The sequence below is a fragment of the Pristiophorus japonicus genome, unplaced genomic scaffold (genome assembly GCF_044704955.1).
Source record: "Pristiophorus japonicus isolate sPriJap1 unplaced genomic scaffold, sPriJap1.hap1 HAP1_SCAFFOLD_452, whole genome shotgun sequence".
Taxonomy (NCBI): Eukaryota; Metazoa; Chordata; class Chondrichthyes; family Pristiophoridae; genus Pristiophorus; species Pristiophorus japonicus.
In genome coordinates, this window is record NW_027254355.1 from 388597 (window position 1) to 413086 (window position 24490).

The following is a 24490-nucleotide window of genomic DNA, read 5'->3' on the forward strand; positions in this document are numbered from 1 at the left end:
TTTCTCGAAGCGATCTTCCCCTTCGTGCTGGTGGCAATCTCCTTGAATGAATCTCTGAGGCGATACATTCCCAGGGCCTTTAATTTATACCCTGCCGGATGTCCACGGGGATATTGAGTTTGCAACATCGTTGAAAATAGGTTTGTTTTTAAATTTGCACAAACAGGTTACGTCACCCGAATTATGTCCCTGTTGTGATGGGACATATTTGACGCTGAGATTGAATTGGAAAACACCAAAGACTGGACAATTCCGATGACATTAATTAACTCATGAAAGTTTGAAGCTGTATTCTTCCTTCAAACAGCATCTCCTGATCTCATATTATTTTGGTAAAGTCCTTCAAGCTGCTGTCTCCATTCAGTAATGAAATACCAAATGTTAGAGAGCTCTCTCAGGACTGCTCTGCTACCTCAGTGATGGGGCAGCCCTGTTCATCTCTGTCCATTCAGTTATCAATTAAATTGCGGAATTTGTTTCCATGGATCCTCAAACAAATACAGCTCCTCAAACTAACACAACACATCAAATGAATACAGTATCTGAAAATCTTTGAGCACCTCAAGTTAATAGACTCCCTCAAACTAATATAACCCCTCAATCGACAGCACCACCAGACATCAAGCTAACCTTTCAAAAATACTTCGGCACCACCAGATAATGCAGATGGACAAACTCATACAACCGCTCCAAATAATACACCACTTTAAACTAATGGTCAGTCCCCATCCCCTTCTCTAGTCCAATGTGCTGTAAACCTGAGCTGCCACAAACTCACAGTCGACGGGATGGGGAGGTCGCTCATCAGGTAATAAGAAGTCATTGGACAGAATATTTCAACATAAGTCAGTATTTAATGTTATGCTCGTTGATGCTGACACAGCACAAACATGTACCAACCTGATATTGATACATTTCACGTTTCACTTTACCACATCGCGAACTAATGCAATACATGAAAATGATGCAACCCCTCAAATCGATACACCAGTCAAATCTATACAACTCCTACAACTAATGTAGTTACTGAAATTAATACAGTCCTTCGAAATAATAAAGCATCGCAAACAAATACAAAAGCTCACAGTATTAAAACATAATAACATAAGAAATAGGAACAGGAGTAGAACATACGGCCCCTCGAGCCTGTTCCACCATTCAATACGATCATGGCTGAAAAGATCATGGACTCAGTTCCACTTCCCCGCCGCTCCCCATAACCCCGTCTCACCTTTTCGTTCAAGAAACTTTCTATTTCTGTCTTAAATTTATTCAATGTCCCAGCTTCCACACTTCCCTAAGGCAGCACATTCCACAGACTTACAACCCTCTGAGAGAAGAAATATCTCCTCATCTCTGTTTTAAATGGGCGGCTCCTTATTCTAAGATCATGCCCTCCAGATCTAGTCTCCCCCATAAGTGGAAACATCCTCTCTGCATCGACCTTGTCAAGTTCCCTCATAATCTTATACGTTTCGATAAGATCACCTCTCATTCTTCTGAATTCCGATGTGTAGAGGCCCAACCTACTCAAACTTTCCTCATAAGTCAACCCCCTTATTCCTGGAATCAACCTAGTGTACCTTCTCTGAACTGCCTCCAAAGCAAGTATATCCTTTTGTAAATATGGAAACCAAAACTGCACGCAATATTCCAGGTATGGCCTCACCAATGTCATGGATAGCTGTAGCAAGACTTCCCTGCTGTTACACTCTATCCCCTTTGCAAGAAAGGCCAAAATACCATTCGCCTTCCTGATCACTTGCTATTCCTGCAGACCATTCTTTTGTGTTTCATGCACAATTACCACCAGGTCCCGCTGTACTGCGGCACTTTCCAATCTTTCTCCATTTAAATAATAACTTGCTCTTTGATTTTTTTCTGCCAAAGTGCATGACCTCACACTTTCCAACATTATACTCCATCTGCCAAATTTTTGCTCACTCACTCATCCTGTCTATGTCCTTTTGCAGATTTTTCCTGTCCTCCTCACACATTGCTTTTCCTCCCAACTTTGCATCCTCAGCAAACTTGGCTACGTTTGACTCAGTCCCTTCTTCCAAGTTGTTAATATAGATTGTAAATAGTTGGGGTACAGTCACTGATCCCTGTGGCACCCCACTAGTTACTGGGTTACCTAGATATAGTTCCTCAAACTAATACAGCCCCTTAAACTAATACAGCCCCTCAAACTAATACAGCTTCTCAAATTAATACAGACCCTCAAACTAATACAGCCCCTCAAACTAATACAGCCCCTCAAACAAATACAGCCCCTCAAACAAGTACAGCTTCTCAAACTAATACAGCCCCTCAAACTAATACAGCTTCTCAAACTAATACAGATCCTCAAACTAATACAGACCCTCAAACTAATACAGCCCCTCAAACTAATACAGCCCCTCAAACAAATACAGCCCCTCAAACAAATACAGCTTCTCAAACTAATACAGCCCCTCAAACTAATACAGCTTCTCAAACTAATACAGATCCTCAAACTAATACAGACCCTCAAAATAATACAGTCGATGAAACTAACACAGACACTCAAACTAATACAGCCTCTCAAATAAAGCTTTTCAAACTAATACAGCCCCTCAAACTAATACAGACCTCAAACTAATACAGCCCATTAAACTAATACGGGCCCTCAAACTGATATGGGCCCTCAAACTAATACAAGACATTAAATTAATATAGTCCCTCAAATTAATAAAATACCTCAAACTAATATATCCCGTCAAACTAATCGAGCCCCTGAAGCTAATACAGCCCCTCAAAATAATACAGTCCCTCACACTAATCATAGATTCATAGAATCATAGAAGTTTACAGCATGGAAGGAGGCCATTTCAGCCCATCGAGGCCATGCCAGCCAACAAGAGGCTATCTAACCTAATCTCACTTTTCAGCTCTAGGTCCATAACCCTGCAAGTTACGGCACTTCAGGTGAACATCCAAGTACTTTTTAAATGCGGTGAGGATTTCTGCCTCTACCACTCTTTCAGGCAGTGAGGTCCAGACCAACACAACCCTCTGCGTGAAGACATTTACCCTCAAGTACCCCCTAAACGTTCTACGAATTACTTTAAATTTATGCCCCCTGGTTGTTGATCGCTTTGCTAATGGAAATAGGCCCTTTCTAACCATTATATCTAGGCCACATATTATTTTATACACCTCAATGAGGTCTCCCCTCAGCTTCCTCTGTTCCAATGAAAACAAATCCTGCTATCCAATCTGTCCTCATAACTTAGATTCTCCACTCCCGGCAACATCCTCTTAAACCTCCTCTGTACCCTCTCCAGTGCAATCAGGTCCTTCCGGTAATGTGATGACCAGAGCTACATGCATTACTCCAGCTGTGGCCTAACCAGTATTGGAGACACCCCACCCCAGCCTCGGCTAATAAAGCAAGTATTCCGTATGCCTTCTTAACCAAATTATCTACCTAATACTGACCCCCAAAATAATACAGCCACTCAAATTAATGCAGCTCCTCAAACTAATGCAACACATCAAACTGATACACCCTAAAACTAATACGGCCCCACAAACTAATACATCACATGCAACTAATGCAGCCCCTCAACCTTGGTTTGGGAGATAGAATCGGTCATGTGGACGATCAGCAATGTTGTCTCTCCGGCCAACATCCCCAGCATTGAAGCACTGACCACACTCGATCAGCTCCGATGGACGGGGGTCTGCATGCCTGACATGAAGCAAGCGCTCTACTCGTAACTCCTACACTGCAAGCGAGCCCCAGGTGGGCAGAGAAAACGCATCAAGGACACCCTAAAAGTATCCTTGAAAAACATGCAACATCAACAGTGACTCTTGGAATTCCCTGGCCCAAAACTGCTCAAAGTGGAGGAGAAGCATCCGAGACGCAGAGCACATCGAGTCACTTCGCTGGGAGCACGCGAAAGCCAAGCACAAACAACGGAAGGAGCGTACGGCAACACAAGCACCCCACACACCCGTCCCTCCAACCATGTCTGCCCCACCTGCGACAGAGTCTGTTGGTCCCGGATTGGACTCATCAGCCACCTTAGAATTCATGTCGAAGCAATTCATCCTCGACTCCGAGGGACTGCGTAAGAAGAAGAAGATTGCTCAGAACTCCGAGTTGGAACCTGGGTAGACATGAGGCATGTGTGCGCATTGTCAACGTGATATGCATATATAAAAATTAATTGATTCTCATGCAATGGGCGAAAGCTTGCATTCATTGTCACGCCCCCTGGATGTTGACCCCCCTCTGCTAAGAGAAACAGATCCTTCCTACCCATTCTATCTAGGACCAACATAGACACATAGAAAATAGGTGCAGGAGTAGGCCATTCTAACCTTCGAACCAGCACCACCACTCAATAAGATCATGGCTGATCATTCACCTCAGTACCCCTTTCCTTCTTTCTCTCCATACCCCTTGATCCCTTTAGCTGCAAGGGGCCATATCTTACTCCCTCTTGAATATATCCAATGAATTGGCATCAACAACTCTCTGCGGTAGAGAAGTTCACAGGTTAACAACTCTCTGAGTGAAGACGTTTCTCCTCATCTCAGTTCTAAATGGCTTACCCCTTATCCTTAGACTGTGTCCTCTGGTCCTGGACTTCCACAACATTGGGAACATTCTTCCTGCATCTAACCTGTCCAGTCCCGTCAGAATTGGATATGTTTCTGTGAGATCCCCTCTCATCCTTCTAAGCTCCAGTGAATACAGGCCCAGTCGGCCCAGTCTCTCCTCATATGTCAGTGCTGGCATCCCAGGAATCAGTCTGGTGAACCTTCGCTGCACTCCCTCAATAGCAAGAACGTCCTTCCTCAGATTATGAGTCCAAAACTGAACGCAATATTCCAGTTGAGGCCTTACCAAGGCCCTGTACATCAGCACTAAGACCTCCCTGCTCCTATACTTAAATCCCCTAGCTATGAAGGCCAACATACCATTTGCCTTCTTCACCACTTGCTGTACCTGCATGGAAACTTTCAATGACTGATGTACCATGACACCCAGGCATCGTTGCACTTCCCTTTTTCCTAATCTGTCACCATTCAGATAATATTCTGCCTTCGTGCTTTTGCCCCCAAAGTGGATAACCTCACATTTATCCACATTATACTGCATCTGCCATGCATTTGCCCACTCACCTAACCTGTCCAAGTCAAACTGTAGCCTCTTAGCATCCTCCTCACTGCTCACACCGCCACACAGCTTAGTGTCATCTACAAACATAATTTTACACAGTTCAATCAGCTCGCTCCTCAGCCTCCTCTGTTCCAAAGAAAACAAACCAAGCATATTTAATTTTTCCTCGTTGCTGAAAATCTCTAGTCCAGGCAACATCCTCGTAAATCTCCTCTGTACCCTCTCCAGTGCAATCACACCTTTCTTTTAAAGTGGTGACTCCAGCTGTGATCTAACTAGTGTTTTATACTTTTCAAGCATAACCTCCCTGCTCCAATATTATATGACTCAGCTAATAAAGGCAAGTATTCCGTATGCATCCTTAACCACCTTATCCAACCGGTCTGCTACCTTCAGAGATCTGTGGACCTGCACTCCAAGGTCCCACTGTTCCTCTACACTTCTCAATGTCCTATCATTTAACGTGTATTCCCTTGCCATGTTAGCCCTCCCCAAATGCATTACCTCACACTTATCCGGATTAAATTCTATTAGCTACGAATCTGCCCACCAGACCAGTCCATTGATAACTTCCTGCAGTCTACAGCTTTCTTCTTCATTATCAACCACATGGCCAATTTATGTATCACTTGCAAACTGCTTACTTATTTCCCCATATATTCCAGTCTATAGCATGGATATAGACCACAAAATGCAAGGGATCTACTAGGGAGCCCTGTGGAACCCCACTGGTAACAGCCTTCTAGTCACAAAAACACCAATCAACCATTAGCCTTTGCTTCCTGCCTCTGATACAATTTTGGATACAACTTGCCACATTGCCCTGGATCCCATGGGTTTTCACTTGCAGGAGCAGTCTGCCATGTGGGACCTTATCAAAAGCCTTGCTAAAAACGACATACTCTACATCAAATGTACTACCCTCATCGATCATTCTTGTTGCCTCCTCAAAAAAATCAATTAAGTTATTCAGACACGCCCTTCCCTGAACAAATCCATATTGACCTTCCTTGATTAATACATGTCTTTCTAAATTAAATTTATCCTGTTCCTTAGAATATTTTCCAATAATTTTACCACCCCCGAGGTTGAGTTAATTGGCCTGTAGTTACTCAGTCTATCTCTATCTTCCTTTTTAAACAAAGGTACAAATGTAGCAGTCTTCCAGTCCTCCGGCATCACACCTGTAGCCAGAGAGGTTTGCAAAATGATGGCCAAAGCCTCTGCTATTTGATCTCATGTTTCTCATAACAGCATGGGATACATTTCATAAAATGCTGGACGTCTCAGCGGATTTGTGGAGAGAAAGACAGTTAACGTTTCAGGTCGAAGACCCTTCGTAGGAACTGGAAATAGTTCGAAATGCACTAGATTTTTAAGGAAGTGTTGCGGCCCTGAAAGAGGAGCCGCGGGGAGGAAAGAACAAAAGGGAAGGTCTGTGATAGGCTGGAGGGCAGGAGAGACTAGAGAGACAAAAGGGATGGTGGGCAGAATTGGAGATGGTAATGGCTGGAGTTAGGAAACAAAAGATGAGTCTAGATAGTGTGTGAATAGCAGAATCATCACCAGCTGCCATGGGAAAGATTTAAAAAAAGATAAAGGGAGCAGTTGGTAAAAACGAAGGCTTGAAAGGGATAAAATATGGGCAGAGGTTATGGTCTGAAATTGTCGAACTCGTTGTTAACTCGAGTAGGCTGTAAAGTGCCTGAACGAACGATGAGGTGCTGTTCCTCGAGCTTGAATTGAGCTTCATTGGAACATTGGAGAAGACCGAGGTCAGAGTGGGAGTGGATTGTGAGTTGGTGTGGGGGGAGATTAACCCGGGGGTCTGGGATTGTGAGTTAGTGTGTTGGGAGATTAACCCGGGGGTCTGGGACTGAGTTGGTGTGGGGGGAGATTAACCCGGGGGACTGGGATTGTGAGTTGGTGTGTGGGGAGATTAACCCGGTGTCTGGGACTGTGAGTTGGTATGTGGGGAGATTAACCCGAGGGTCTGGGACTGTGAGTTGGTGTGTGGGGAGATTAACCCGTGGTCTGGGACTGTGAGTTGGTGTGTGGGGAGATTAACCCGAGGGTCTGGGACTGTGAGTTGGTGTGTGGGGAGATTAACCCGAGGGTCTGGGACTGTGAGTTGGTGTGTGGGGAGATTAACCCGGGTTCTGGGACTGTGATTTGGTGTGTGGGGAGATTAACCCGTGGTCTGGGACAGTGAGTTGGTGTGTGGGGAGACTAACCCGGGGTCTGGGACTGTGAGTTGGTGTGTGGGGAGATTAACCCGGGGTCTGGAACTGTGATTTGGTGTGTGGGGAGATTAACCCGTGGTCTGGGACAGTGAGTTGGTGTGTGGGGAGACTAACCCGGGGTCTGGGACTGTGTGTTGGTGTGTGGGGAGATTAACCCGGGGGTCTGGGACTGTGAGTTGGTGTGTGGGGAGACTAACCCGGGGTCTGGGACTGTGAGTTGGTGTGTGGGGAGATTAACCCGGGGTCTGGGATTGTGAGTTGGTGTGTGGGGAGACTAACCTGGGGGTCTGGGACTGTGAGTTGGTGTGTTGGAAGATTAACCCGTGGTCTAGAACTGTGAGATGGTGTGTTGGGTGATGAACCCGGGGGTCTGGGACTGTGAGTTGAATTGTTGGGAGATGAACCCGCGGGTCTGGGACTGTGAGTTGGTGTGTGGGGAGATTAACCCCGGGGTCTGGGACTGTGAGTTGGTGTGTGGGGAGACTAACCTGGGGGTCTGGGACTGTGAGTTGGTGTGTGGGGGGATTAACCCGTGGTTTGGGACTGTGAGTTGGTGTGTGGGGAGACTAACCCGGGGTCTGGGACTGTGAGTTGGTGTGTGGGAGATTAACCCGGGGTCTGTGACTGTGAGTTGGTGTGTGGGAGATTAACCCAGGGGTCTGGGACTGTGAGTTGGTGTGTGGGAGATTAACCCAGGGGTCTGGGACTGTGAGTTGGTGTGTGGGAGATTAACCCGGGGTCTGGGACTGTGAGTTGGTGTGTGGGAGATTAACCCGGGGTCTGGGACTGTGAGTTGGTGTGAGGGAGATTAACCCAGGGGTCTGGGACTGTGAGTTGGTGTGTGGGAGATTAACCCGGGGTCTGGGACTGTGAGTTGGTGTGTGGGGAGATTAACCCCGGGGTCTGGGACTGTGAGTTGGTGTGTTGGAAGATTAACCCGTGGTCTGGAACTGTGAGTTGGTGTGTTGGGTGATGAACCCGGGGGTCTGGGACTGTGAGTTGAATTGTTGGGAGATGAACCCGCGGGTCTGGGACTGTGAGTTGGTGTGTGGGGAGATTAACCCCGGGGTCTGGGACTGTGAGTTGGTGTGTGGGGAGACTAACCTGGGGGTCTGGGACTGTGAGTTGATGTGTGGGGAGATTAACCCCGGGGTCTCGGACTGTGAGTTGGTGTGTGGGGAGATTAACCCCGGGGTCTGGGACTGTGAGTTGGTGTGTGGGGGGATTAACCCGTGGTTTGGGACTGTGAGTTGGTGTGTGGGGAGACTAACCCGGGGTCTGGGACTGTGAGTTGGTGTGTGGGAGATTAACCCGGGGTCTGTGACTGTGAGTTGGTGTGTGGGAGATTAACCCAGGGGTCTGGGACTGTGAGTTGGTGTGTGGGAGATTAACCCAGGGGTCTGGGACTGTGAGTTGGTGTGTGGGAGATTAACCCGGGGTCTGGGACTGTGAGTTGGTGTGTGGGAGATTAACCCGGGGTCTGGGACTGTGAGTTGGTGTGAGGGAGATTAACCCAGGGGTCTGGGACTGTGAGTTGGTGTGTGGGAGATTAACCCGGGGTCTGGGACTGTGAGTTGGTGTGTGGGGAGACTAACCCGGGGTCTGGGACTGTGAGTTGGTGTGTTGGGAGATTAACCCGGGGGTCTGGGACTGTGATTTGGTGTGTGGGGAGATTAACCCGGGGGTCTGGGACTGTGAGTTGGTGCGTGGGGAGATTAACTCCTGTGAAGTACCTTGGGACGCTTCACTACATTAAAGGTGCTTTATAAATACAAGTTGTTGTTGCTATTGGGACAGGTGGCCAAAACGTTTGGTAGATTTTGTGCAGCGTCCTAAAGGAGGAAAGAGAGGCGGTGAAGTTTAGGCAGGGGAATCCAGAGCTCAGGGCTCCAGGCGGCTGAATTCACGGCCGCCAATGGTGGAGCAAAGGATTTGGGGGCAGTTCCTCAGTTGCTATGAGTGGTTCCAGTATTTTCTGATTTCAATTCCGCTTTTAGGCTCTGTTAACATGTTTCCGCATGCCTCCATTTTCTTCGAGTGGTTCCAGACCAACGCTGATCAAGGGGCGAACTATGGTCCCGCTCTCATCAGAACATAAGATTGTAAAAATTTGAGGCCCCAGCACCGATCCCTGTGGCACTCTACTAGTTACAGTTTACCAATCGGTAAACGAACCATTTATCCCGACTCGTTGTTTTCTGTTAATTAGCCAATTCTCCATCCATGCTAATATATTACCAACAACCGCACGAACTTTTATCTTGTGCAGGTATGTGGCACCTTATCGAATGCTTCTTGGAAATCCAAATACACCACATCCACTGGTCCCCCCTTTATCTACCCTACACATTATTTCCACAAAGAACTCCAGCAAATTTGTTAAACATGATTTCCCTTTCATAAAACCATGTTGACTATGCTTGACTGCATTATTATTTTCCAAATGTCCCGCTACTGCTTCCTTAATGATGGACTCCAGCATTTTCCCAATGACAGATGTTAGGCTTACTGGTCTATAGTTTACTGCTTTCTGTCTCAACAATGCACGCATGTTATCAGTGCGCACCCTGTGGTGAGGAAGGCCCACCCTGCCAACTCTCGATCACAGGAGCAGGAGGAGGCCATTCAGCCCCTCGAGCCCGTTCCGCCATTCAGTGAGATCGTGGCTGATCTGTGACCTAACTCCATATACCCTCATTTGCCCACTATCCCTTAGGACCCGACTGTGTCCAAATGTAATAGGAAATAGATGCAGGATTAGGCAATTTCGACCCTCGAGACTGCTCCGTCATTCAATAATATCAAGGCCGATCTGATCATGGACTCATCTACACTTGCCTGCCCGCTCCCCGTAACTCTTGACTCCCTTATCGTTCAAAAATCTATCTCCACTTAAATTTCTGCAATGACCCAGCCTCCACAGCTCTCTGGGGTACAAATTTCCACAGATTCACGACCCTCTGAGAGAAGAAATTACTCCTCATCTCAGTTTTAAATGGGCGACCCTTATAGTAAAACTATACCCCCTAGATCTAGATTCCCCCACGAGGGGAAACATTCTCTCTGCATCTACCCTGTCAAATCCCCTCAGAATCTTATCAATTTTGATAAGATCACCTCTCATTCTTCGAAATTGCCAGAGTTGGACTGGGATTGAGGGACAGGACTGAAGGTGAGCAATTCCCTGCATTTGAACTACTTAGTGGCACTCTGTGTGTTAAAGGTTACTAATTTACACTGTGTCTTGTGCCAACTGCTCACAGATTTTAATATTAAGGATTGTTTTTCCTGCAGGATTTTCTATTGAGCTTTGCCTGGCCCACTGATTGTGTCAGACAGAGCCGGGAACCGTGACCTCACAGCACCGCCGGATGGGCGGCCGCAGGGTCCTAATGTCCGCCGAGATGAGTAACTCCATCTGGTAAAGAGGAACATCTGGAAAAATAGCACACACCTCATTCTATATATGTGGGTTGTGTGGGTGTGCAAAGTACATCATTCTTAATGTTTGCAAGTGTATTCTTCAAAAATAAATGATTATCTTCACCAGTTATTTTTCACCATTTTATATCTTTTTATTCAGAATGTAATTGCCGATAGTTTAATATCATTAACATTTATTGATAACCCATTGTCTTGTTTATAAAGTGATGTCACACTGACCATTCCGTTACCATGGTGACCATGTCTGTCCACAGTATTCAATGGGAAAGGGGATTCAATCACACTGAGGATAATGAGCAGCCCCCTACCTGTCTCTGAGCTTTATTGTCCCATGATCGCCTCACCATCACACAGAAGCTCCTAATATACACCTGGAGTATGTGATGATTGGTGTAAGTGATGGTAAAAATAAAACTACCTGTACCTGGCATGAGGTTAATAAATCTGTAATTCTCTGACCGAATAGTTCCCTCATTTGAAAATAATGAAACACTTGTTACTCTCTAGAGAATGGTGCACTATTTCTGTTGCCACAATCTTCTTTCTTTTGACTGTGACCTTCACTGTTTCCTCCTCAACATCTTCTGATATCTGTGGGAATGTTCTAGTGCAGTAATAACTGAAGCCGGGACGAGGAGGAAACAAGTCTTTGTGATAATAATAGAAACAATATTTGGCGCAATAACTGAAAGATGTCATAGTACACCAAGTGTGATCTAACCAAGGTTCATAGAAACATGAAAACATAGAAAATAGGTGCAGAGGTAGGCCATTCGGCCCTTCGAGCCTGAACCACCATTCAATAAGATCATGGCTGATCATTCATCTCAGTACCTCTTTCCTGCTTTCTCTCCATACCCTTCATCCCCTTAGCCGTCAGGGCCATATCTAATTCCTTCTTGAATATATCTAAAGAACTGGTATCAATAACTCTCTGCGGTAGAGAGTTCCACAGGTTAACTACTTTCGGAGTGAAGTTTCTCCTCATCTCGGTCCAAAATGGCTTACCCCTTATCGTAAGACTGTGAACCCTAGTTCTGGACTTCCCAACATTCTTCCTGCATCTAATTTATCCTGTCCCGTCAGAATTTTATATATTTCTATAAGATCCCCTCTCATCCTTCTAAACTGCAGTGTATAAAGGCCCAGTTGATCCAGTCTCTTCTCATATGACAGTCCTGCCATCCTGGGAATCAGTCTGGTAAACCTTTGCTGCACTCCCTCAAGAGCAAGAACGTCCTTCCTCAGATTAGGAGAACAAAAATGAATACAATATTCCAGGTGAGGCGTCACCAAGGCCCTGGACAATTGCATTAAGACCTCCCTACTCCCATACTCAAATGCTTTCGCAATGAAGGCCAACATGCCATTTGCCTTCTTCACCGCCTGCTGTACCTGCATGCCAACTTTCAATGATTGATGTACCATGACACCCAGGTCTCATTGCACCTCCTCTTTTCCTAATCTGCCGCCATTGATAATATTCTACCTTCATGTTTTTGGCACCACAGTGGATAACCTCACATTTATCCACGTTATACTGCATCTGCCATGCATTTGCCCACTCACCTAACCTGTCCAAGTCACTCTGCAGCCTCTTAGCATCCTCCTCCCAGCTCACACCGCCACCCAGCTTAGTGTCATCTGCAAATTTGGAGATATTATACTCACTTCCTTCATCTAAATCATTCGACACAGGTTTAGCATAACTTTCCTACTTTTCAATTGTATTTTTTTCTATGTATGAGAAGTAAATGTAAATTTAGATGCTTCATCAACCACCGCCCCTCTCCCCCCAATCTATTAATCACAAGCAGCAATCACCACGATGCTCCCATGACTGTGCCAATAGCTTAACGTTACTTCCAGGTGTTGTCCAAGAGCAGCCACCCTCTTGCTCAAGTAAAATGTTTTGCCTTTTCACAGCAATGCAAATAAAATCAAAAAGAAGTAATATGACAGGAAATCATTCGCAATGAAGCCTCAAGGTGTCAAACTCCCTTCTTTCAGGAGACCATTAATCACGCCCTGAAGTAAGGATTGATCTTAATAAATGCGACTGTAACCATTTGCAACAGAGATGAGGAGAAATTTATTCTCTCAGAGGGTTGTAAATCTGTGGAATTCGCTGCCTCAGTGAGCTGTGGAAGCTGGGACATTGAATAAATTTAAGACAGAAATAGACAGTTTCTTAAACAAGGGGATAAGGGGTTATGGGGAGCGGGTGGGGAAGTGGAGCTGAGTCCATGATCAGATCAGTCATGATCTTATTGAATGGCGGAGCAGGCTCGAGGGTCCGTTCATAAATCCATGCTGACTCTGCCTGACCGAATTTTGCTTTTCCAAATGTCCTGCTACTGCTTCTTTAATAATAAACTCCAACATTTTCCCAACCACAGATGTTAGGCTAACTGATCTATAGTTTCCTGCTTTTTGTCTGCCTCCTTTTTAAAATAGGGGCGTTACATTTGCAGTTTTCCAATCTGCTGGGACTTCCCCAGGGAATGTTGGTAAATTACTACTTACAAAGTAAGGTGGCAGATGGAGTACAATGTAGTGAAATGTGAAGTTATTTACTTTGGTCGGAAGAATAGAAACAAATATTTTTTAAATGGTGAGAATTTTTTTAATGCTGGTGTTCATTGAGATTTAGGTGTCCTTGTTAAAGAAACACAGAAAGCGAGCATGCAGATACAGCAAAAATAAGGAATGCTATTCACATGTTGTCCTTTATTGCAAGGGGCTGGAGTAATAGAGTAAGGTAATCTTGCTACAATTGTACAGGGCCTTGGTGAGACCACACCTGGAGTACTGTGCACAGTTTTGGTCTCCTTATCTAAGAGGCGGTACAACGGAGGTTCACTGGATTGATTCCTGGGATGAGAGGGCTGTCTTATGATGAAAGATTGTGTAGATTTGGTCTATTCTCTCTGGAGTTCAGAAGAATGAGAGATTATCTCATTGAAACAGAAAAAATCCTGAAGGGGATTGACAGGGTGATGCCGAGAGGTTGTCTCCTCTGGCTGGGGAGTCTAGAACCAAGGATCACAGTCTCAGGATACGGGGTCGGCCATTTAAAACTGAAATGAGGAGGAATTTCTTCACACAGAAGGTTGTGAATCGTTGGACTTTTCTGCCTCAGATGGCTGTGGATGCTGAGTCTCTGAATATATCCAAGGCCGAGATAGATTGATTTTTGGAGTTATAGAAACATAGAAACATAGAAAATAGGTGCAGGAGTAGGCCATTCGGCCCTTCGAGCCTGCACCGCAAATCAATGAGTTCATGGCTGAACATGCAACTTCAGTACCCCATTCCTGCTTTCTCGCCATACCCCTTGATCCCCCTAGCAGTAAGGACTACATCTAACTCCTTTTTGAATATATTTAGTGAATTGGCCTCAACAACTTTCTGTGGTAGAGAATTCCACAGCTTCACCACTCTCTGGGTGAAGAAGTTTCTCCTCATCTCGGTCCTAAATGGCATACCCTTATTCTTAGACTGTGACCCCTGGTTCTGGACTTCCCCAACATTGGGAGCATTCTTCCTGCATCTAACCTGTCTAACCCCGTCAGAATTTTAAACATTTCTATGAGGTCCCCTCTCATTCTTCTGAACTCCAGTGAACATAAGCCAAGTTGATCCAGTCTTTCATGATTTGTCAGTCCCGCCATCCCGGGAATCAGTCTGGTGAACCTTCGCTGCACTCTCTCAATAGCAAGAACGTCCTTCCTCAAGTTAGGAGACCAAAACTGTACACAATATTCCAGGTGTGGCCTCACCAAAGCCCTGTACAACTGTAGTAACACCTCCCTGCCCCTGTACTCAAATCCCCTCGCTATGAAGGCCAACATGCCATTTTCTTTCTTAACTGCCTGCTGCACCTGCATGCCAACCTTCAATGACTGATGTACCATGACACCCAGGTCTGGTTCCACCTCCCCTTTTCCTAATCTGTCAACATTCAGATAATAGTCTGTCTCTCTGTTTTTAACATCAAAGTGGATAACCTCACATTTATCCACATTATACTTCATCTGCCATGCATTTGCCCACTCACCTAACCTATCCAAGTCACTCTGCAACCTCATAGCATCCTCCTCGCAGCTCACACTGCCACCCAACTTAGTGTCATCCGCAAATTTGGAGATACTACATTTAATCCCCTCGTCTAAATCATTAACATACAATGTAAACAACTGGGGCCCCAGCACACAACTTTGCGGTACCCCACTAGTCACAGCCTGCCATTCTGAAAAGTGCCCATTTACTCCTACTCTTTGCTTCCTGGCGGCCAACCAGTTCTCAATCCACGTCAGCGCACTACTCCCAATCCCATGTACTTTAACTAATCTCTTCTGTGGGACCTTGTCGAAAGCCTTCTGGAAGTCCAAATACACCACATCAACTGGTTCTCCTCGTCCACTCTACTGGAAACATCCTCAAAAAATTCCAGAAGATTTGTCAAGCATGATTTCCCTTTCACAAATCCATGCTGACTTGGACCTACCATGTCCCCTCTTTCCAAATACGCTGCTATGACATCCTTAATCATTGATTCAATCATTTTACCCACTACCGATGTCAGGCTGACTGATCTATAATTCCCTGTTTTCTCTCTCCCTCCTTTTTTAAAAAGTGGGGTTACATTGGCTACCCTCCACTCCATAGGAGCTGATCCAGAGTCTATGGAATGTTGGAAAATGACTGTCAATGCATCCGCTATTTCCAACGCCACCTCCTTAAGTACTCTGGGATGCAGACCATCAGGCCCTGGGGATTTATCAGCCTTCAATCCCTTCAATTTCCCCAACACAATTTCCCGACTAATAAGAATTTCCCTCAGTTCCTCCTTCTCACTAGACCCTCTGATCCCTTTTATATCGGAAGATTGTTTGTGTCCTCCTTAGTGAATACCGAACCAAAGTACTTGTTCAATTGGTCTGCCATTTATTTGTCCCCCGTTATGACTTCCCCTGATTCTGACTGCAGGGGACCTACGTTTGTCTTTATTAATCTTTTTCTCTTTACATATCTATAGAAGCTTTTGCAGTCCGTTTTAATGTTCCCTGCAAGTTTCCTCTCCTACTCAATTTTCCCTGCCATAATCAAACGCTTTGTCCTCCTCTGCTGAGTTCTTAATTTCTCCCAGTCCCCTGGTTCGCTGCTATTTCTGGCTAATTTGTATGCCATCTCCTCGGCTTTAATATTATTCCTGATTTCCCTTGATACCCACGGTTGAGCCACCTTCCCTTTTTATTGTTATGCCAGACAGGAATGTACAATTGTTGTAGTTCATCCATGCGGTCTCTAAATGTCTGCCATTCCCCATTCACTGTCAACCCCTTAAGTATCATTCGCCAATCTATCCTAGCCAATTCATGCCTCATACCTTCAAAGTTACCCTTCTTTAAGTTCTGGACCATGGTCTCTGAATTAACTGTTTCATTCTCCATCCTAATGTAGAATTCCACCATATTATGGTCACTCTTCCCCAAGGGGCCTCGCACAACGAGATTGCTAATTAATCCTCTCTCATTACACAACACCCAGTCTAAGATGGCCTCCCCCCTCGACATATTGATCTAGAAAACCATCCCTTATGCACTCCAGGAAATCCTCCTCCATCGTATTGCTTCCAGTTTGGTTAGCCCAATCTATATGCATATTAAAGTCACCCATGATAACTGCTGCACCTTTATTGCATGCACCCCTAATTTCCTGTTTGATGCCCTCCCAAATATCACAACTACTGTTTTGGGGTCTGTGCACAACTTCCACTCACGTTTTTTGCCCTTTGGTGTTCTGCAGCTCTACCCATATAGATTCCACATCATCCAAGCTAATGTCCTTCCTAACTATTGCATTAATCTCCTCTTTAACCAGCAATGCTACCCCACCTCCTTTTCCTTTTATTCTATCCTTCCTGAATACCCTTGGATGTTGAGTTCCCAGTCCTGATCATCCTGGAGGCACGTCTCTGTAATCCCAATCACATAATATCTGTTAACATCTATTTGCACATTTAATTCATCCACTTTATTACGGATACTCCTTGCGATAAGACACAAAGCCTTCAGGCTTGTTTTTTTAACACCCTTTGTCCTTTTAGAATTATGATGTAGCGTGGCCCTTTTTGTTTCTTGCCTTTATTTACTCGGCCTTCCACTATTGCTTTTTACCTTTCTACCATCTGTTTCTGACTCCATATTACTTCGCCCTGTCTCGCTGCATAGGTTCCCATCCCCCTGCCATATTAGTTTAAACACTCCCGAACTGCATTAGCAAATGTTACCCCCTGGACATCAGTTCCAGTCCTGCCCAAGTGCAAACCGTCCCATTTGTACAGATCCCACTTCCCCCAGAACTGGTTCCAATGTCCCAGGAATTTGAATCCCTCCCGCTTGCACCACTGCTGAAGCCACGTATTTATTCTAACTATCCTGCTCCCTCTACTCTGATTAGCATGTGGCACTCGTAGCAATCCAGAGATTACTACCTTTGAGGTCCTACTTTTTGATTTAACTCCTAGCTTCCTAAATTCAGCTTGTAGGACCTCTTCCCACTTTTTAGCTATATCGTCGGTACCTACATGTACCACGACAACTGGCTGTTCACCCTCCCTCTCCAAAATGCTCTGCAGCCGCTCCGAGACATCCTTGACCCTTGCACCAGGGAGGCTACATACCATCCTGGAGTCTCGGTTGCGGCTGCAGAAACTCCTATCTATTCCCCTTACAATAGAGTGACCTATCACTATAGCTCTCCCATTCTTTTTCTCGCCCTTCTCACTGTCGAGGTTCACACATGGAGATTGGGCACATGGGTCACAGATTGAAGAGAAACTGGTGAGTGCAGAACTGAACCCAGCCAGAGTCAGCACCTTCAGGGGAGGGGAACCAGTGAGTGTGGAACTGAACCCAGACAGAGTCAGCAACTTAAGGGGAGGGGAACCAGTGAGTGTGGAACTGAACCCTGCCAGAGCCAGCACCTTCAGGGGAGGAGAGGGAGGGGAACCAGTGAGTGTGGAACTGAACCCAGACAGAGTGAGCACCAATAAGGGAGGCAGAGGGAGGGGAACTAGTGAGTGCAGAACTGAACCCAGTAGGAGTCACCGACTTCAGGGGAGGAAGAAAACAGGGAGAAGGAAGAAATGATGGGGATGATGCGATGGGTTTGGGTTTCAGCTCCAGGAGAAGGGAGAGTGTGTGGGATGGAAATTTACAGCTTTGGGGGAACAAGAGAGGAAAGAATGTTTCATAGAAACTAGAATTGTCTGTTCTGAATTTCTATCCTGTACTTACACTGATGAGTTTTATAAACTCCTTTTACAAGGTGATAGAAGGGGAGGATTTGCAGACGAGGAACTCGAACCAAAATCGCGTCAAGATCTGACAGTCACTCGATACATCAGGACCTGAATAACATCGGCCTTTGATAGGAGAAGGAGAAATGTTGTCTGTGGAAAAAGATTTCAAACATCAGTGTGACTGGAAAGGCATCGAGACACAAACACATGAGTGAGTGTTCCAGTGAACTGCCTGTGGAAAGAGCTTTAACCAGTTACACAGCCTGAATAAACATTGCACCATTCACAGCACGGATAAACTGTAAATGTGTTCTGTGTGTGGGCGAGGCGTCAACTGATCGTCCAAACATGGAGAGTCACAAGGACACCCACACCATGGAGAAACCGTGGGAATGTGGGGACTGTGGGAAGGGATTCAGATCACCGTCTGAGCTGGAAATTCATCGACGCAGTCACACTGGGGAGAGGCCGTTCACCTGCTCAGAGTGTGGGAAGGGATTCACTCATTCATCCAGCCTTGTAGCTCACCAGCTTGTTCACACTGCAGAGAGACCTTTTAAATGTTCTGACTGTGGGAAATTCTTTAAAAGTCCCGGGAACCTGGGGCACCATAAACTTGTTCACACTGATAAGTGAGCTTTTAAATGTTCTGACTGTGAGAAGAGCTTTAAAACCAAAATGGATCTGCAGAGACACCAGCGAGTTCAAACTGGGGAGAGGCCATTCACCTGCTCTGAGTGTGGGAAGGGATTCACTCGGTCATCCGACTTGCTGATACACCAGCGAGTTCACACTGGGGAGAAGCCATTCACCTGCTCTGTGTGTGGGAAGGGATTCACTCAGTCTTCCAGCCTCACTGCCCACATCCTTGTTCACACCAATAAGAGGCCTTTTAAATGTTCTGACTGTGAGAAGAGCTTTAAAAGCAGAAAAAGTCTGATGATGCACCAACGCACTCACACTGGGGAGAGGCCGTTCACCTGCTCCAAGTGTGGGAAGGGATTCACTACGTCATGCCATCTCACGACACACCTACTTGTTCACACTAATAAGAGGCCTTTTAAATGTTCTGACTGTGAGAAGAACTTTAAAAGCAGAAATAGTCTGATGATGCATCAACGCACTCACACTGGGGAGAGTCCGTTCACCTGCTCTGAGTGTGGGAAGGGATTCACTATGTCATCCGACCTGCTGAAACACCAACGAGTTCACACTGGGGAGAGGCCGTTCACCTGCTCTGAGTGTGGGAAGGGATTCACTACGTCATCCGACCTGCTGAGACACCAGCGCGTTCACAAGTGACTGCAGGATTGGATTCTGCTGTGAATCACGTCGGGACTCGGTGTTCATTCTGACAGTTGGGCTGTGTTTCCCCTGTAACTGGGCTGGAGTTTAATTTTCTGGATATCTGACAAATAAATCAGCTTTGGTTCCAACACACAGTGTGTCGATTCCTTGATTTCTCCAATATAAGAGGAGACTAAGTGTTGTCCTGTTACCAACTGTTCCTTTTTTGGAACTTTTCTCCTTCATTTAACAAAGACCTGTCCTTATGCAGCACCTCACATGACCTCAGGATGTCTCAAAGTGCTTTACAGCCAATGAAGTACAACAACATCAAAGTGCACTTGAAGTGCATTCACTGATGCCGTATAGGAAATGCAGCAGATGATTTGCACACAGCAAGCTGGCATGAACAGCAATGGCCAGATAATCTGTTTGAATGATATTGGTTGAGAGCTGATGGGGCCTCGGTTGAACGACTCATCTGAAAGATGGCAACACTGACAGTGCAGCATTCCTGTGCTGTACCTGCGCTGGGATTGTTTGATGGATCAGTGTAGAAGGAGCATTACTCTGTATCTAACCTGTGCTGTACCTGCCCTGGGAATGTTTGATGGGACAGTGTAGAAGGAGCTTTACTCTGTATCTAACCCCGTGCTGTACCTGGCCTGGGAGTGTTTGATGGGACAGTGTAGAGGGAGCTTTACTCTGTATCTAACCCTTCCTGTACCTGACTACAGTCTGCTTTAGGCAGACACTAGGTGCTCAGAATAGCCCATGCCCGAGCACTGACATCCATCACCTCGATGAGAACATCATTTAACCCAAAGAAAAGAGAAACCCATCAGTTCCTTCACCGGACACAGATCCGGAGAGACAGTAAGTGTCCCGAACATTGTTGTACAGAGTGCTTGATAGTTCACCCCTGGGTCTGCGCCTTTTGTTGATGATTTGAATTTGATACCCTCGAGTAAGGAAATGGCCCGAGAATCAGTGGATGCATTGGTGGTCATTTTCTAACATTCTATCGACTCTGAATCAGTTCCTATGGATTGGAGGGCAGCTAATGTAACCCCACTTTTTAAAAAAGGAGGGAGAGAGAAAACAGGGAAATATAGATTGGTTAACCTGACATCAGTCGTGGGGAACATGCTGGAATCAATTATTAAAGATGAAATAACAGCGCATTTGGAAAGCAGTGACAGGTCGGTCCAGGTCAGGATGGATTTATGAAAGGGAAATCATGCTTGACAAATCTTCTAGAATTTTTTGAGGATGTAACTAGTGAAATGGACAAGGGAGAACAAGTGGATGGTGGTGTATTTGGACTTTCAAAATGCTTTTGACAAGGTCTCACACAAGAGATTGGTGTGCAAAATTAAAACACATGGTATTGGCAGTAATGTATTGATGTGGATAGAGAACTGGTTGGTAGACAGGAAGCGAAGAGTAGGAATGAATGGGTCCTTTTCAGAATCGCAGGCAGTGACAAGTGGGGTACCGCAAAGTTCAGTGCTGGGACCACTGCTATTTACAAGATACATTAATGATTTAGGCGAAGGAATTGAATGTAATCTCTCCAGGTTTGCCGATGACACTAAGATGGGTGGCAGTGTGAGCTGTGAAGAGGATGCTAAGAGGCTGCAGGTTGACTTGGACAGGTTAGGTGAGTGGGCAAATGCATGGCAGATGCAGTATAATGCCGATAAATGTGAGATTATCCACTTTGGTGGCAAAAACAGGAAGGCAGAATATTATCTGAATGGTGTCATTAGGAAAAGGGGAGGTGCAACGAGACCTGGGTGTCATGGTACATCAGTCATTGAAAGTTGGCATGCAGGTGCAGCAGGTGGTGAAGAAGGAAAATGGCATGTTGGCCTTCATAGCGAGAGGATTTGAGTATAGGAACAGGGAGGTCTTACTACACCTTGTATATTGTGTACAGTTTTGGTCTCCTAATCTGAGGAAGGACATCCTTGCTATTGAGGGAGTGCAGTGAAGGTTCACCAGACTGATTCCCTGGATGGCAAGAATGACACATGAAGAAAGACTGGATTGGCTAGACTTATATTCACTGGAATTGAGAAGACTGAGAGGGGATCTCATAGAAACATATAAAATTCTGATGGGATTGGACAGGTTAGATGTAGGGAGAATGTTCCCGATGTTGGGGAAGTTTAGAACCAGGGGTCACAGTCTAAGGATAAGGGGTAAGCCATTTAGTATCGAAATGAGGAGAAACTTCTTCACTCAGAGAATTGTGAACCTGTGGAATTCTCTACCACAGAGAGTTGTTGAGGCCAGTTTGTTAGATACATTCAAAAGGGAGTTGGATATGGCCCTTACGGCTATAGGGATCAAGGGGTATGGAGAGAAAGCAGGAATGGGGTACTAAAGCTGCATGATCAGCCATGATCATATTAAATGATGGTGAAGACTCGAAGGGCCGAATGGCCTACTCCTGCACCTATTTTACATGTTACTGACTCACTGACTGGTGGAAATAGTTTTTCCTCATTTACCTGATCAACTTTGAACTCCTCCCTCAGATCTCCAATTCCCCTTTGTTCTAATGAAAAGAGCCCCAGTTTCTCCAATCTCCCCTGATAATTAAAGCCTCTCTTCCCTGGTATCATCTCAGTCAATCTCTCTGCACCCTCTCCATGGCCTCGGCCTCCTTCCTAGTGTAAGATCCCCAAAACCTGACACAATATTCGAACTGCAGCCTAACCAATGATTTGTGCAAGCTTACATGACCTGCCCTTTTGTACTCCACACCCCTATTTATAAAACCTAGGATCCCATGTGCTGTTTAACCACTTTATCAATTTGTCCTTCTACTTTTAACGATTTGTATATCTGAAAACCTTGTAGGTTTTAGAGATATTAACATAACATGGCTGAAACACATTGACATAAACTGGCTGATATAATGTGCATTATGGGAAAGAGAAGTTTAGTCTGAGTTAGAAACTCAAACGATCGATTCACTGCAGGCAGGTCACCATGGCAACACTGATAAGACATTCCATTCACTGAACCCACTGTTGGAACCTGTAATCAGATCAGGGGAAAGAACAGGGTTTGTCTGTTAGTAACCACAATATAAGCTTAAACCAGAGTGAGTAACACAATAGGTTAGATTATAATGTGTGATGTTTATACCTATAATTGTGAAACTATAAACACAACAAACAGCAGGCAGCGGAGTTTATGGATAATGAGAAAATTACTTAAGAAAAGTAACTGCTGGCAACCAGGGAAAGTGTCCTTGTAAATCACAGATTAGAGAAGTTCCAGCTGTCTTTTCCTCACTTCCTGTGCAAACCCAGCAGAGAAAATAAAGAGTCCGTTGTCAGAGGTGGATCAGTGCAGGGTATAAAAGTGAGGGGAAACTGGTGTAAGGGGGCAGTCGGGACAGGAGACACCGGTGAAGGCAAATGGCATGTTGGCCTTCATAGCTAGGGGATTTGAGTATAGGAGCAGGGAAGTCTTACTGCAATTGTACAGGGCATTGGTGAGGCCTCACCTAGAATATTGTGTTCAGTTTTGGTCTCCTAATCTGAGGAAGGACGTTCTTGCTATTGAGGGAGTGCAGCGAAGGTTCACCAGACTGATTCCAGGGATGGCTGGACTGACATATGAGGAGAGACTGGATCAACTGGGCCTTTATACACTGGAGTTTAGAAGGATGAGAGGGGATCTCATAGAAACGTATAAGATTCTGACGGGATGGGGCAGGTTAGATGCGGGAAGAATGTTTCCGATGTTGGGGAAGTCCAGAACCAGTCCTCAGATAAGGGGTAGGCCATTTAGGACTGAGATGAGAAACTTCTTCACCCAGAGACTTGTTAACCTGTAGAATTCTCTCCCGCAGAGAGTTGTTCATGCCAGTTTAGTGGATGTATTCAAGAGGGAGTTAAATATGGCCCTTACGGCTTAAGGGATCAAGGGGTATGGAGAGAAAGCCGGAAAGGGGTACTGAGGTGAATGATCAGCCATGATCATATTGAATGGTGGTGCAGGCTCGAAGAGCCGAATGGCCTACTCCTGCACCTATTTTCTATGTTTCTATGTTTCTAGATCAAGCTCAGGGCGCCCGAGGTTCCATCCAGCGGGCTGACCTGGTGTCAGTTACTGTGGACACGCGGGATTCAATTACCCATGCCAGCTGGATATTCATTGATGCATTCACATCGTGGAGCCCAATGGCTATGAATCCCCTGCCTCCCAATCTGAACCCCTGCCCCCCCCTCCCTCCTCAATGCCTGCTGCCGACCAAGCCTTGGTCCACCTACTATCAAGGGCGCTACCCAGCGCCGAGCCTGTGACCAACATCTCACCATAGGCAATTAGGCCCATACAGCAGTGCCTGGTCTCCAGTTACAATGGACCCCCTTGCCACTGGACCAAGACCTTGTTCAGCTTAGCCCGTGTGGCAGCCGGTGTGCAACGACCACCCCACGTTAAAATAAATCACACACCAGGCATCTTCCATCCTCTTGACATGAGATTCAGGACCTGGAACTTCAGGTCCCTCATGGACAACCCCAACAGCGACAGACCGGAACGCTGCAGCGCCACAGTTGCCCGAGAACTTAGACGCTTTGATATCGAAATCACCGCCCTAAGCGAGACCCAGTGGGCAGGGGAAGGCCAGCTCAAGGAACAATGTGGAGGTTACACCTTCTTCTGGAAAGGCAAACCAGAGGCAGAACACCACCTCCACGGAGTCGGCTTCATTATCAAAAACGAGCTGGTCAACTGCCTCAAAGACTCCCCCTGCGGGGCGAACGAACGCCTCAGAAAGCTTTGACTCACCCTATCCCGGATCCAGTGCACCACAGTCAACAGTGCATATGCCCCAACATTCAATGTAATGGATGAGACCAAAGAGGGTTTTTATTCCAACCTCAAAACATCCCTGACCTGCGTCCCTGTGGGCGACAAACTGATCCTCCTTGTCAACTTCAACGCCAGGTTCAGCAAGGACACAGCCCTCTGGGGAGGCATGATTGACAGAGAGGGGTTAGGGAAAGACAACTCCAGCGG

General features: G+C 45.9%; 1 protein-coding gene across 1 annotated transcript; it reads left to right on the top strand.

Annotated features, from left to right (window-relative positions):
* The first annotated feature begins 4063 nt into the window (after nt 1-4063).
* On the top strand, nt 4064-19456 carry LOC139252301 (gastrula zinc finger protein XlCGF57.1-like). Its single transcript, XM_070873335.1, has 3 exons — nt 4064-4143; nt 18574-18772; nt 18854-19456. Exons 1-3 carry the CDS (start codon nt 4064-4066, stop codon nt 19454-19456), a joined length of 882 nt encoding a protein of 293 aa, XP_070729436.1.
* Nucleotides 19457-24490: the final 5034 nt, after the last annotated feature.